The sequence below is a fragment of the Anoplopoma fimbria genome, chromosome 17 (assembly GCF_027596085.1).
Source record: "Anoplopoma fimbria isolate UVic2021 breed Golden Eagle Sablefish chromosome 17, Afim_UVic_2022, whole genome shotgun sequence".
NCBI classification, from domain to species: domain Eukaryota; kingdom Metazoa; phylum Chordata; class Actinopteri; order Perciformes; family Anoplopomatidae; genus Anoplopoma; species Anoplopoma fimbria.
This window is the reverse complement of record NC_072465.1, coordinates 14604169-14619148: the sequence shown is the minus strand read 5'-3', so window position 1 is coordinate 14619148 and position 14980 is coordinate 14604169. Positions and strand designations below refer to the sequence as shown.

At 41.5% G+C, this 14980-nt stretch overlaps 1 protein-coding gene across 1 annotated transcript in view; it reads left to right on the top strand.

Moving 5' to 3' along the window:
* Nucleotides 1-14980, top strand: part of col7a1 (collagen, type VII, alpha 1) — a 38789-nt gene that overhangs the window by 6989 nt on the left and 16820 nt on the right. Inside the window, exons 12-59 of the mRNA XM_054617645.1 lie at nt 311-427; nt 832-978; nt 1149-1274; nt 1392-1538; nt 2038-2160; nt 2382-2648; nt 2815-2958; nt 3087-3218; nt 4030-4176; nt 4586-4705; nt 4786-4935; nt 5021-5157; nt 5262-5388; nt 5486-5629; nt 6544-6713; nt 6918-6959; nt 7094-7120; nt 7217-7261; nt 7382-7501; nt 7581-7652; nt 7748-7783; nt 7869-7922; nt 8052-8123; nt 8341-8454; nt 9694-9720; nt 9820-9873; nt 9984-10055; nt 10139-10198; nt 10569-10604; nt 10687-10731; nt 11359-11394; nt 11505-11549; nt 11672-11707; nt 11854-11889; nt 12027-12059; nt 12160-12231; nt 12339-12395; nt 12604-12639; nt 12727-12807; nt 13488-13523; nt 13641-13685; nt 13796-13867; nt 13983-14027; nt 14116-14151; nt 14260-14301; nt 14452-14532; nt 14699-14734; nt 14856-14891. Of these exons, the coding sequence (XP_054473620.1) occupies nt 311-427; nt 832-978; nt 1149-1274; nt 1392-1538; nt 2038-2160; nt 2382-2648; nt 2815-2958; nt 3087-3218; nt 4030-4176; nt 4586-4705; nt 4786-4935; nt 5021-5157; nt 5262-5388; nt 5486-5629; nt 6544-6713; nt 6918-6959; nt 7094-7120; nt 7217-7261; nt 7382-7501; nt 7581-7652; nt 7748-7783; nt 7869-7922; nt 8052-8123; nt 8341-8454; nt 9694-9720; nt 9820-9873; nt 9984-10055; nt 10139-10198; nt 10569-10604; nt 10687-10731; nt 11359-11394; nt 11505-11549; nt 11672-11707; nt 11854-11889; nt 12027-12059; nt 12160-12231; nt 12339-12395; nt 12604-12639; nt 12727-12807; nt 13488-13523; nt 13641-13685; nt 13796-13867; nt 13983-14027; nt 14116-14151; nt 14260-14301; nt 14452-14532; nt 14699-14734; nt 14856-14891 (3935 nt within the window). The remainder of the gene's footprint in view (nt 1-310; nt 428-831; nt 979-1148; nt 1275-1391; nt 1539-2037; nt 2161-2381; nt 2649-2814; nt 2959-3086; nt 3219-4029; nt 4177-4585; nt 4706-4785; nt 4936-5020; nt 5158-5261; nt 5389-5485; nt 5630-6543; nt 6714-6917; nt 6960-7093; nt 7121-7216; nt 7262-7381; nt 7502-7580; nt 7653-7747; nt 7784-7868; nt 7923-8051; nt 8124-8340; nt 8455-9693; nt 9721-9819; nt 9874-9983; nt 10056-10138; nt 10199-10568; nt 10605-10686; nt 10732-11358; nt 11395-11504; nt 11550-11671; nt 11708-11853; nt 11890-12026; nt 12060-12159; nt 12232-12338; nt 12396-12603; nt 12640-12726; nt 12808-13487; nt 13524-13640; nt 13686-13795; nt 13868-13982; nt 14028-14115; nt 14152-14259; nt 14302-14451; nt 14533-14698; nt 14735-14855; nt 14892-14980) is intronic.

The following is a 14980-nucleotide window of genomic DNA, read 5'->3' as shown; positions in this document are numbered from 1 at the left end:
TCTTGACTCTGTCTTTAGTTTTCCTTCCATCATTCAGCAAATCCCTGCAATACCCGCTTGATATGATTTATTTAGCCTGCTGAAGCCGCATCTTAGCTTCAGCTGAACTTAAACTGCATTCTTACACTGAACAGGCCCGTTTGTTTTGTCCCCGTGACATTGAGATCACTTTAGGAAGGAATCTCTTTGTGGCCAGCACATCTATCCTCCATCTATCCTTCAACATAGTTAATTGATGGGAAAAGAGCTTTACTTATTATGTGTTATATAATTACATACATGTGATATATTATGTCTGTCTCTCCTTCAGAACGTCAGGAGCAGCAGGTGCTCAGAGCAGCAACCACCAGCCCGTCCTCTATTCGCCTCACCTGGAGAATCATTCAATCATCTCGAGGGTACCGCCTGGAGTGGAGGGAGGGGGAAGGTAAGATGTGCATGTTCATTTTGTAGTCTTTTGGTACAATATATGTAACATTCTGTAGTTTTTGAGGAGGGCTTTCCAACATTGACAAGAAATTATTTTGAAATAATAATATGTGCTAACACATGCAAAAAAAAGGATCATGTTGATCAAAAGTGTAGCTTCAATTCTCATTTTGTGACTGATTTTAATTAACCATTTTGTATTAACATACACAACATTAATGCTGTGTGTACTGTATCGCATTGTTTTTTTATACATCATTTGACTGAAATATAGCCACATGATTGAGTACATGCCAGCTCCACTTCTTAGTTGCAGGTAGTAGGAAGTGTATACTGTACTGTATGTACTGTAGGCATATTAAACATAAAACCACTGATCTTTGACCGTTGCTCTGTCTCCAGGAGGCAGTGTCCAGAGCCTAACCTTTCCTAGAACGACTACCAGCTATGAGCTAACAGGCCTTCGGCCCAACACAGAATACATCATCACCCTGTACACCCTGTTTGAAGGCCGTGAGGAGGCCACACCTGTTTCCACCACATCTAGAGGTAAGTACTTCAGCCTGGAGGCTCCAAACTCTGAGTTAATTTTGGGTGGCGTTATGGGTCATACATGTGCAGGGGTTGAATTCCAACTGAATATGTTCCTGTAGACATGCTAAAAAGCTTTTGTGTTTGTATCTATGTTTCACAAGTGTCCTGATCTTCTGTTGTTGCAGAGGAACAGCCAGTGGGGAAGGTGTCCAACCTGAGAGTTGTGGAGTCTCTGGGCAGCACCGTCAGACTCGGCTGGACGGGTGTAGCCGGAGCCACACAGTACCGCATCATTATCTCCAACGCAGAAGGTGCACTGACGCATTTTTATTAATTGTTTTATTTTTAATTCAAATGACTGACTGCTCAATTATGAATGAAAACATGCTTGTAAAAAAAGTGTGTCTGTTTGTTTCATGACATGTCAGTGGGGTCAGAGGAAATACGACTTATCCCTGGAAACCAGACGACCCTTGACCTCAGAGACCTTACAGTGGGAGTGTCTTATGGTGTCAGTGTCACAGCGCTGGTGGGAGAAAATGAAGGGGACCCAGTTACTGTTTCCATCAAACCAGGTGGGTCGAGGGGTTTTGCTGCTGTGTGCTTCATTCTGTTGACCTGTTACTGTAAATGGGCAGTCCAGTCCTAAATAGCAGATAACTAATTGACATCTATTATTTAATGTTATTTATTCTGTAATGGTTAATTTATTCTTTCTTTTTTATCTTGACATTTTACAGTAACTTTGCTGTACATTCACAGTTACTGTTGTGATCTAATGAAGTATCTAATTTATCTTTCAATATTCCCACTGGATCTTTTTTAATGCTTTTTTATATGCTTCACATATACTGTATATTAGTATATACATAAAGGAACACTTACCCAACATATGTGTCTACATTTCTGTGAATATCTTTTAAAGCCGATAGCCTCGGGTGGGTTTTTTTCGTGAATAACCTTTTCTCTTTCTACCTGTTGTTTCCCTAAAAGTGAAATATTCGGGCTTGCTTTCTTAAATAGATTTACGCATTGTATTTTGTGACATGAGGCCCTGTATGCCCTTCATTTCAGAGCAAGGTGCTGGCAGAGTGACTAACCTCAGAGTGACGAACGCAAACAGTCGGAGAATTCGAATTGCCTGGACAGGTGCTTCAGGGGCAACAGGTTACCGAGTTACTTGGAAACAAGGCAACAGTAAGTGTTTTAATGTCGCAATGTGTTTATGAGCTTATCCTTTTGAGTCACATTTTATTGTATTAGTCTTTTATATCTTAGTGAAGATTGAGCAAAACTGTATTTTTAGATCTATAAAAAAGAAGCAGCCAACTTTGAAGCTAGATTTGTTCTACACCTTTACTTATTATTCTGTATATTTATGTGCAGAATATGATTCTAACTCACGTTTTTCATTGTAGATCCAGAGCAGTCACGTATTCTGGGGGCCGGGGTCACGGCCTTCACCATAGACGGCCTGCAACCAGATGAGGCGCTAGTAATTGGTGTTGCAACTGTGGCTGATCAACGGGTTGGAGAGGCAGTCACGCTGACTAGTCGGACCAACCCCAACGGTGGATCAGTGTCTGGCCTTCGAATCATTGACGTTACATCTCAGAGGATACGCATTGCATGGTCACGTTCCATTAGGGCGACTGGTTATAAGGTCACTTGGCGCCGTGATGATGGTACGCAATGATTGGCATAAATGCTCAGTATTTTAAAGACACAAGTGAAATCCAAATATAAGGGTAGTGATCTCCCAGTCAGCCTCTTCTATCCTCATGTATCTGTAATTGGAGGAAAAAATTATTTCCACTTATTCATTTCTCTGCTATGTTTTACTGGTTGCAGGAGTTGAAACAACTCGTAACTTGGCCGCCGAAGTCTCTTCCTTCACCATTGATGGGCTACAGTCAGATTCAGCCTACAACATATTAGTTTCTACACTCACTGGCTCTCGAGAGGGAAGTCCTTCCACCCTGAGTATCAGAACAGGTACAACACTGAATCTGTCTTATACACATTATTGCTGTTGTCAAGAGTGTCTTTTGGGGAAGCTTGGTTATGAGTAGGGTAATATAAAGTAGAATAACCGACTGATTGTTTTCCGTCCCGACCTTCAGAATCAGATCAATCTGTGATTGGGACTGTGACGTCACTGCAAATACAGGAGGGCCGTGGAGAGGTTGTCCGAGTCACTTGGGTTGGTGTGCAGGGAGCGACAGCTTATCGCGTGACTTGGAGGAGAACGGATGGTAGATCTATTGCTGATCAATTTCACTTATGTTATAAAGTCCTCAATATAAATCTCACATCTCACAAGCATTCATTTGCCCTTAAAGGAATAGTTTGTGTGTTTTTGATGTGGGTTTTTACAAGGTTCTTATTCATGGTTAGTGTATTACCTACAGTAGATGGGGTTCAGTATGCTCCCAGTTTGGAGCAACACGAATCGCAGTTACAACACAGAAGCAAAGCAATGTAGCTACTGCAGCAAAACGCAAAGCCACCTAAAACAAAGACCCACCTAAAAAAATAATCTATATCAATATCAGTTTAAGTGTGTGCTATATAAAATATATTTTCAGTGCTTTACCTTGTTGTCAGGCAGCCTATTCCGCCGTGGAACTGAAGCCAATATATCTATCTAGACTCCACTGACAAAAACAGTAATTTTGCCTTGCAGAACATGGAAGTTTCTGGTCTACCGCTGCCTTGATCGGTTGGCTTGTTTATGTTATTGTGTAACTTTGGTGACTCCAAACTAAACCTTAAAACACCAAAGGGTTTTTAACGGGTAAAACACTTAAGATGATTTTTTTAATTTTTTTAAGTAAGCCTTTCTTTTAGGATGCCCCCAGTCACAGCAGTACGTTGCTTTGCTCTTGCCTCAATACTACTGACTGTTTTTCCAAACTGTTGGCGTGCCGACAATCATCTGCTGTAGGTAAAACACTTACTATGGATCATAAAACCCCACTTCAAAACATCAAAACTATCCCTTTTAAAAGGTTTTACCGAGAACTGTGTCACCCTTCTCACTGTTGCGTCTATTTGCTGCTGTAGGTGGTGAAGAGAGGAGTCAGCTGGTGGGGGGAGATGTGACGGGAGTGGATTTAGACCAGTTGGACCCCGGAGCCCAGTACGAGGTGCAGGTCATGGCTTTAGTTCAAAACAGAGAGGGAACCCCTGTGTCTGTCAGAATCACCACACGTGAGTCCTGTCTTCCTATATTCAGTCATTAGTTCAAGGTTCTGGCAAGTTTCTATAACCCCGAAAGAGTGTTGACTGAAGTAAATAAACAATGGATGTGAGGAGTTTTCTGAAATTAATGAATGAATGGATTTAACTGTACAGTAAAAATATAACATACTACACATTGGATTGTAGGCCTCAGTAATATCTTGTATAACGTCAAGTCTTACCCTAAAACAAGACAGTATTTAATCACTAAGTAAGACCTCTAAAGTCACTGAGAAACCTTTGAACTTGATGTGTAGAAATACTGTCTTTCTTGAGTGCAATAGTTCAATATTGCACGATATACAAAATCTTATATTTCATAAATATATTGGATGAAATGTCAAATTAAATAGCTGCTTTCCTGTATCCGTGCATACAGCTGGTACCCCCACAGTGCCCACCATAAGAGTGGCAGATGTTACCCAGAATTCTATGCGGATTGGCTGGGCTCCACTACCAGGTGCAACAGGATATATTCTACGCTGGAGAGAGGAGACAGGTGAAACGTGTTATTATACATGTTATAATTATTTTTTTTAAGACTCTGTCTGCATCATTTTAACTGTTTACATCTCTCAGAGGTTGGTCGAGGCTTGTCTGTTACGCTCCCTGCTGGGTCCAGCTCTTACCAGGTGACTGGGCTGCGTTTGGGCCGTCGTTATCGCTTTACGCTGCAGCCCACCTTTGAAAATGGATTTGGAACTGAGAGCTCTATTGTTGAACGCACTGGTAACACATCCCCTTTCATATACTTACCATACCTTTAAACACATTTTGATACAGTACTTAACCCTACAAACTTCTCTATGAGCAGTTTGTGTGGGCGGGCGTCTGGATGTGGTGTTTCTGGTCCCGGCATCCACCGATCGGAATAACCTCGCTAGATCTCTGCGCGAACTGCTAACAAGTGCAGCAGGGTCGCTGGACACTATTGGAGCCGGTGACTCTCAGGTACTGCTCTTGAAGAATAAGTCTCTCAACAGGTTGTGAAGTGGCTGTTTGCTCAAAGAATATGCTGGCAGGCTCACATTTTGATTATTTTCTGCCTCCTTCAGGTGGGAGTTGTAGGATACGGTTACAGACCCAAATTATGGTTCCTGCTTAATCGCCATGGCAGGTCGGACACACTTTTTCAAGAGCTCCAGTCCACACCATTTGATGAAAACCCGGGGAATAACATTGGTCAGTTTTTTCTCACCTTTTCTGTACTTGCTGCTCAATGTTTGTGTGTGTGAGTGTGTGTGTTAAGAGTTGTTCTATTTTCTGTCTCCCTCTGCAGGTGAGGCAGTGAGATTCACCAGGCAGTACCTTTTGACCCCCTCGGCTGGACGGAGGCCGAGAATCCCTGGTGCTGTCGTCATCATTGCTGATAAAAGATCAGCTGACAACCTGACTCTCGCAGCCAGCAGCCTCAGGGCTACAGGTGTGCTGGAGCAGACCAACAAGCAGTCACATATGAACATATATTTACTCTTTGCACTAGCCTGGTTGGATGTGACTACCTGCAGCCACCAGATCACTAATGTTGGCTTCATCTGGACAATTTAGTTTCAAGATTTCAGCCACAGTATATATGTACATTGATTTTAGAAAAAAAAAGAATTTCCCAAATAATCACCCACAAAATGAACCTTTGTATATAAGTTACTCAACCTGTGTTACCTTGAATTCTTGAAAGCAACTTTGTTTTTTCCACATGCCTCTATGGTGAACAAAGAATCAAAAAACTCAAAAAATCTTAAAGTACATGGAGGCCAGGCTTTACAACAACACTGTATCAAAACCTCCCTCTTCAAACTGTCACATAACTTGTGCAGTATAATCCAAGTCCCATTTATCAGGTTGTATGTGCACTACTTAACACATGCATCTTTGCTAAAACCTTACTTTTAAAACACCTCTGCATCCATTTGTCTGTGCAAGTCCAAATAAGAATTAAAAAAAAGGATGTTTTACCGTAGTTAAATGGCCTCCATTCACTTCAATTCATCGAGACTTTTCTTGCAATCAACGTTTCTTGATCTCCGTTCACAGTGGAGGCATGCAAAAAAAAAGGTAACACTGGGTGAGTAATTGATATACAAATTATCATTTTGTTAGTGAAGTATTCCTTCAAGTCACTGGGCCTGTGACCGAAGTATCCATTTGTAACTTTAAACAAGTTGAAAAAACGTGAATAATACTTCTGAATTCACAAGAACTTTAACTATATGTAGACATACTTTACACTGACACTTACTTCTGGTGTGTGTGTGTGTGTGTGTGTGTGTGTGTGTGTGTGTGTGTGTGTGTGTGTGTGTGTGTGTGTGTGTGTGTGTGTGTGTGTGTGTCTGCTAGGTGTGACAGTGTTAGCAGTTGGTATAGACCAGGCGGATATCGAGGAGCTGCGTCGGGCAGTGACGGACGGCAGCACCCAGAACATCCTGTATAGCCGTGATGCGGCACAGTTGGACACAGTACATACTGATCTGGCAGACTTGCTCTGTGGCATTGCCAGAATACCAGACGTAAGAAGAAACCGGGAAAAATCCTATGTTTTGTTGATTGTCTTGTTTTTCAAGCTTTGTGTAATCTGTAGAAAAAGATTGTTCATATTACTGTGTAGCTTTTTTATGGAAATAGCATGGAAGGTAATAATAACCGTTATAAAGGACGATAAATTACAAAACAAACTCTTGTATCTCAACCTAATGTTTTTGTCCCCTGTTTAGGTAGGTCCAGGTCCAGAACCGTGTACAATTCAGTGCCCTCAGGTGAGTTCTCTAGCTGTATTTTCATACAGTATCAAAACTGTTGAACCTGTGATAATGATGTGGAGTAGATTTCATGCCTGGCTCCTCCTCTCTACCGTATGATTTCTAAAATTAATCTTTCCCATTTATTTTAGGGTGAGAGGGGATATCGTGGAGAGAAGGTACATTGCAGAGAATTGCAAGAATGTTTACCAATCTCTTTGTAATTTGTATTTTCAGCCTTTAAGCTGCCTTTTTTTTTTTTTTTTACTCTGCAGGGTGAGAGAGGCAGAGATGGTGCAGATGGACGCAAGGGAGATTCTGTGAGTCATTCATCAACACTGACCTATTAACAGCAGTGTACTGCTTTTTCTGATCATACTATTTATTGTGCATACTAATGTAGTGTCCATATATATGTGTGTGCGTGTGTGTGTGTTTAGGGCCGTGATGGTCTGGCTGGAAGGGAAGGCCCCAGAGGACCTGAGGGACGCCCAGGTCCACCAGGCCCAGCTATCCCTATTGACCCCTCACTGGGGGTGAAAGGAGAAAAAGGCGAGAGAGTGAGTATAGCAAAGGCCGTAACAAAACCATACACAAATCCCTAATGAGGACTGAAGTAACAGTTGGTTTTCTTTTTAGGGTTTTCCTGGCATTGATGGAAGTTCAGGGTTGCCAGGGCGACCAGGTTCCTCTGGAAATGCAGGGGTCCCGGTGAGTTTGACGGAGCAGAAACCACAAACCTAATGGACATGTTCACGTTGTCGTATTAGCATTGAGGTAACAAAACAATGTTGTTCTTGTGTCAGGGTTCGCAGGGCATACCTGGTATCAGAGGAGATACAGTGAGTAAAACTTAACCTGCAGAGTTGTTAGGAAGATTTGTACTTCAAATTCAAATGTCCGTCTAAGTGTTTTGTGTCGTTCTAGGGTCAACCAGGTGGGACAGGGTCACTTGGGCCAAAGGGAAGTAAAGGTGAAAGGGTGAGCTGAGCAATCATTTCTTTTTCCTAAACCACCTCACGAGTGTTTGTAGTTCCTTTGTGCTAGTCTGAAAGAGATGGAGAACAAATTGAGTGTGTGTGTGTTCATGGTGCTGTACTGATGCTTCAGGGTGAACCAGGCTCAATATCAGGAGGGGGTCTTCCAGGGAGGAAAGGAGAGCCAGGCATCCCGGGGATACCGGTAAGAATCAAACCGGAGTGACTTTGTTCCTACATTAGCTTTGTATGGTCAAATATATCCTAAATCCCACAGTGGGCTACACTCACACAAACCCTCCACACTTTCATCTATAAAGTGATGCCCAGCTGCAGTAGAAAGGCTGGTTGTAGCTTTCTAGATGTTTGGGATGTACCAAATAATTTCTGTATACTGATTTGTGTTTGTGTTGTGTACTAAGGGTACTCCTGGGCGGCCTGGCAGCGATGGGACCAAAGGTGCCACTGGATCTTCTGGAACATCTGGTCTGGATGGTCGACCAGGTTTACCAGGAACGCCAGGACTCTCCATCAAGGTGAGCATCCTCCCCTGATTATCTCCATTTCCCCCAATTTAGAAAGAAAGTGAAGTATACTTCGAGCTCTTAAAGGGTTTCTTTTGAAAATACACCTGTCTGAATTATTGTCCTTACAGTTGGCCGTCACAGAGAGCATTCCATCACTCCTTAACTGAGATGAAATGACTTACTCTATTAGGCCAAATCCAAACTCACAGTCAAAACACAAGCAAGCATTTAACAATGTTAGATAATTTGCTGCGGTTGCATTTTGGAGTGACATATAGCTGCGTTGGGAAACATGAAGATTATCCAAATTCAAATAATATTCAAATATTCAAGCTGAGTTGTTTTTACAGACATTAGATTTACAGGAAAACATTTAACAGTCTCAAATACATAAAGAATTCAGTTTTTAACTCAGCCAATAAAAACAAGATATGTGTTAATCCTTAACTTTAAATTTGTTATGTTGACTAGACTCTATTCAGATTATTGTAGTAACAGAAAAATAAAAGTGCATGCATCCTCTCATTTTGATTTCAGCTGCTTTAAAATGAAACTGCTGTTGTTAGACTCATGCACATGGTGGTAGCATTGAGCCACTTTCATATTTCTTCAGTGGTGGCTTAAGCATTTACTCTATAGGAGCCGGGAGAGGTGAGGTTTTATGGGTAGATTTTGGTACACAATATCATTTTTAGTGTATCATTTTCATTTCAAAAGTCAGGGTTTTTATGGTGATCATCATGAATTTATTTTTTAGAAAAAGGATTGTATCATACTCTACTCCTTCTATAGTTTCCACCGCTTTTCAATAAAACAATTTAGATACATGATAGTTTACACAGTATTTCTAGTACATATCTGTGAAGACAGATTCTATGGAAACTCATATAAATCACATTGTAATAAATTGAAATTATCTTGATTACTGTCAAACTATAATTACAATAGTTTTTAGTTCCTCGGATATGGAAGCAATGGTTTTCTGTGGCCAATAACTTATTTCTCTCATGTAAATAATTTTGTTTACGTCCTGGTTGTGTGTTGTCATCGGTTTCCTTTTTATGCCTTTGCCTTAAGGTAGAGATACTAAGTGGATTAGCAGAGAAGTGGGTTGTCTGTGTATCAACCTCTGACTAAGTGTGTATACGCATGAAGCACGTCAATGTCCGTGCCTATCAAAGAGAAATGTTTCCTAACAACAACGTTCAGCATCCTCTCTCTCACACTCTCTCTCTCCTTGTAATGCAGGGAGACAAGGGCAGCTCAGGAGATAGGGTGAGTCACACCAACACCAACTAGTCCTCTCACTGCAGAAATATTCTGAGGAGCGTGTGAGCATAATGATCCTCAGCTCTTATCTCTCTCTGCTGACAGGGACCTCCAGGAGTCGGCAGCGGGGTGGCGGTGAAGGGAGAGAAAGGCTCCTCAGTAAGCGCTGTCAATCACCGCCAATGTGCTGACATGTTTAGTTTGCAGATGAACTCAGTGAGCATGCGGGGGGTGTATTTTGCATTTACTAATTGCATTTTTATTATCAGGGTAGCCCAGGACCTCCAGGAGCTCAGAGCCCTAGAGGGCTAGCAGGACCTCCAGGCATTAAAGGAGACAAGGTAGCTGCAGATTGATTAAGTGAATGAATGTTTGAGCATGTGAGGTGTTTATCCCAGAGTGATGGCTTGTGGTTGTATTTCAGGGTGATGGTGGCGATGGGGTGCCTGGACCTCCAGGCAGGCAAGGAGACCCTGGTGACAGGGTAGGTTGAGCACACAGAGATTTTAGATGGCTGATGTCAAGATGAGGTATCCGTTTTTTGCACAATATAAATAAAGTATAAAGCAATGACAACACAAAGTGTTGATGTTTGTCTGTTTAAGATGCTTTTGATTCTCACAATTTAATAGTTATGACAAAAGATATAAAGTGCTTTAAAAATGTTTACATGGTGGCACCGACCCAGTTAAAACTATTAAGTTATTTTGTGGACCATGGCTCAACTTTCATTGAAATCTCTCGTCATTTTTTAGATTCCCTGCTAACTAATAAATAAACACACTGCCAAAAAACTTAACCTCGTTTGTGGAATTAATACATTTGTGATCAAGCATTTTGCTCATGTATTTCAGGGTCCCCGTGGGCCTCCAGGTGAAATTGGTGGCAAGGTAAGATAAAGGTAAGAAAAATAACAAATTTTGTAAGCTGTTAATAGAGGAATAACCTTTGTCACTCGCTCTATTCCAATAGGGTGATCGAGGACAGCCAGGTGAGCCTGGATTACAGGGAGACAGGGTGAGTACTGTGATGAGTGGATCAGTCTACCAAGTTTACCAAAGGGAAGCGCGCATGCAATTTCAACTAAGTTAAAAAGGTCAAAATGGGATATTTACGATCTTGCTGAGCCAGATGTGCTACTCATCAAGCTCACGTAGGTCTGAAAAGTTCAAGTTAAGAAACGTTCGTCGGAAAAATGTGGAGACACAGCAGGCTGCCTATTTTCTTCAATCCAATAAATAATATGCTGCAAAGAACGTGTTAGCACCTGAATTGTCTTAATGTCGATTCAAAGTCTTGCTGTCCGGATTTTCTTTTTCTAACTCTTTTGTCTGAGATGGACGTTTGTCTGTGCAAGATATGTGGTATAGGCTGGGAAATAAAGGAAATCCCTCCATTTTCATGAATGGATTTTTGTAGATGAGCCCATGCAATTTGAGAAGCTCTAATAATTGCTACGTAGCAACAAACTATCCAAAGTAACTCACACATTAACAGTTTCATCATTTTAAAAGTTACGTAATGTTCCCTTCTTTGCAAGATGAAGGTTTTATTGACAGTGAGTCAGATAATCAACGAAGAGTCACAGAACATGCAGTTTGACTTGAAAAATGTCAGTGAATCTGTATATGTGTTTCTTTGCAGGGGGAGAGAGGACCGGCTGGTGAAACTGGGGAGAGAGTGAGTAGAGCAGAGTTGGTTCAGTTTTTTAATTTAGATTAGTTCAACTGTTGACATTCTTTCCTTTTGGTGGAATTGTGCGCTCTTATCTGAATAATGTTTTGTCTCAGGGGGACCCAGGGAAGCCGGGCCTCGCAGGAACACCAGGGTTGAGAGTGAGTGACAGACTGCCTTTTTGCTTTTGACATCTGTGTTAGGTTCATACTTGCTGCATGGTCTGACTGTTTATAAATGCATTAAGAGCCTCATGAATGAAGTCTTTCCTCTTTGTCACCAGGGTTTACCAGGGCCCAGTGGACCAGCAGGAGAAAAGGTGAGACTGATTAAATTGAGAAAGTGTAATCATAAGAGAAGCAGCAGGTCAATAAGAGCGTGATTCTGTCGCAGAACATTTCATATTTTTATGTAATGAATTTTCTTAACAAAGATGAAAGAGCAGTTGCACTTGTCTGTTCCCAGGGAGTCGACGGTGCACGCGGGGAGCCCGGCAGAAGTGTGAGTTATCAGATGAGGAAAAAAATCCTGACCTATAATAATTTATCTGTCCTTTCATTTTTGGATATGTAGTTAATGTCAGTGACAGTCTTTGTCTGTGATGACGAGTTCTTTACTGTATTATTCAAATCATGCAGGCTCCAGGTATTCCCGGGAAGAAGGGGGATCTGGTAAGCTATCAAATTCTGGTCTTGTAAGGCTTTTCATTTTGACAGAGCTCACTGTTCCTTCGCTCTGACATGTTTCCTCTCCTTTGCTGTTCTGCTAAAGGGGGACCGAGGCCTGACTGGTCCCGAGGGGGCGAGGGGAGAAAAGGGAGATGCAGGACAGAGAGGAGAGAAAGTGAGAAACCAGGGGATGATGATGATTATCCTGGAAATATCTCTCAGCATTACTCATACTGTTTGGCATCTTTCTGAATGACATTTCCATCTCTGTCATTTTACAAGGGGTCTTCAGGGTCAGGAGGGTCGGTTTCTGGACCTAAAGGAGAGCCAGGAGAGAGGGTGAGTTCACACTGGAGTCATAGTAACGCATTTTTATCAGAACAACTAATGGCACAATGATACAATGATAACGTTTACAGCTGCTATGATATATTCCTGACAATTGCATCCATTATTTATGAAACATTCCCTTGTGCCAGCTGTCAGTGTAAGTCATGCCCCGAAACCGCTCGTCCCAAAATACATAAAACATGTACTCTTCCCTCAGGGACCTCCCGGTATCAGTGGACGGCCAGCTGCCAAGGTGAGAGGCCTGCTGTGTTTTTTGGGTGTGTTTTTTAGACTTTCTGTTTATTTGATTGTCAAAACTGGTGTTTTAACTGTTCTTTAGGGAGATCCAGGTGACCCAGGAGAGAGGGGGGACAATGGGCGGCCAGGAATCCCAGGAAAGCCTGGTCTTGCTGGGAAAGAGGTGAGATTGGCTTCATTCAAATCCTTACTTTAGAAAGCAGCATGATTCACTATAGATAGCATTGGTTGGACTGGGTGATAGTTATTAGACAGCTATGTTGATAGTTGACTAATCATTTAAGTTTTAACAAAACATTCCTTTGTTCCAGATTTATAGAAATAAGGCTACACTGTTTTTCTCAGTTTTATATAATTATAAACTGAATATCTGTGTAATAAATATGTCAACTTAGGCTCTTAGAAAATAATTATTGAAGAAAATAGATTAATCAATAGTGAAAGTTACTGTAAGTTGCAGCTCTAGTGGTCTTATCATGCTCTAATGTCCTTCTTTGAGTGGATTTCCTCACACAGTGAAGTAAGACATTACTCTCTACTTATGTAAAATCTAAGTCAAACAGTTATTGTTATTGTTGCATGTTGGTCTCAGTGATGTAATCAAACATCAGGCTGCCTGATAAGCTTTCTTCTGTTCCTTCCAACATGCATCTCTATCTAATGATGCCATTTTAGAGGTAAAAGTGACACTTTGTGTGCATGAGATGACATTATCTAACAATTTATTTTGTGTATGTTCTCTAAACCCTCTATACAGTTGATGTTGTTGCAATTAAGGTGTGCTTCTAGTTAAAATCATCTTGCATAAAGTGATTTATTATTGTGAATACTTGTGTCCTAAAGGGGGGGAGAGGAGAGAAGGGTGATGAAGGCACACCTGTAAGTATAATACAATTCAACATCCACTCTCTTCATAAAAAGTGTGTGTTTATTTATAAAGATTAATTTGTATATGTAACTGCAAATGTCTATTCTTTTAAACTTGCTTTTCATCAGGGGGAGTCTGGACTTCCTGGGAAGTCAGGAGAAAGAGGACTGAGGGTAAGACAAGTGTCTTTGACACATTTTAGAGTCAAGTTTTCTTTCTAAAACTTAAAACCTACCATCACTGCAGTTCAGTTAACAGATATATTTAAATTGACCGCCCTCAGGGACTGGCTGGTCAGCCGGGTCGACCAGGAGAGAAAGGAGACATAGGAGACTCAGGAGAGAACGGACGAAATGTGAGGCACACATTTATGTATCATCATACAGACAGCTTTTCAATATGCACTTGTGCTTTTCCACTGAAGCTCGGTCAGCTGCTCAGTATATTTATTGATCTGTGTTCGATCATAGGGCAGCCCTGGACCCGCAGGACTGAGAGGAGAGAAAGGAGATCTGGTTTGTTGTTTGCTTTATTTTTCACAAAGCCCTATACAACTTTATATCTACTGTTTGTTAGTTCAAATATTTCTCTCTCTTCCTAAAGGGAGCCCAAGGGCCTCCAGGGCCACCAGGAAAAGTGGTGAGTGTGTAATTTTGATCACAGTAAACTACAGTTAGGAACTACATTCTGCAGCATCAACTTCCTACATCTCAACCTTGATATTGCATGTTTGTGTGTCTTTAAAAGGCTGAAATCCAGGGCCAGCTGAAAGGAGAGAGAGGAGAGAAGGTATGTCCTGTATCTGTGAAGAGCATACGAGTGGCAATAAGTATTCCCCCAAAATTAAATCTTACTGGAGCCATTGTAGTTATTGCAGACACACTGTGATAAAAACTCCCCCAAAAAAAAAGTTTCACCTCATGTTATTGTTATTGCCAGGGCGACGATGGCGACCCAGGAGAGCACGGCAGCAAAGGTCAGAAAGGCGAAGCCGGTATTCCCGGAGCTGCAGGCTTACGAGTGAGTTTGCCTCATTCTTGCAATTTGTAAATGCTTCTGTGAGCATCTGATAAGCCACCGTACAGTATATGCATCTGTTTGCACACTGACCCCTTTCCCTGTTGATTTGGTATGCATGACTGATGATCATTTGTGACTTCTTGTTCTTTCTCCGCTACTTATCCAGGGTCCGGAGGGACAACGGGGACTTGCAGGCATAAGAGTGAGTTTGCTTCCTGTCACTGTTTCTCTACTTCAATTCTCATTACCTGATATCTGTTAACACCTGAATGATTTGCTTATTTCCTTTCATACACATAATTTTTTTCTTCTAATGTTTACAGGGCGAAACAGGAGATAGAGGAGGGCCTGGAGAGAAGGTTTGAAATAAATCAGAGTGGATGGTCCTCACAATCTCACCTATTGAACTGACCCTAGTCATCAATATTTAAAAAAATAAACTGTCAGT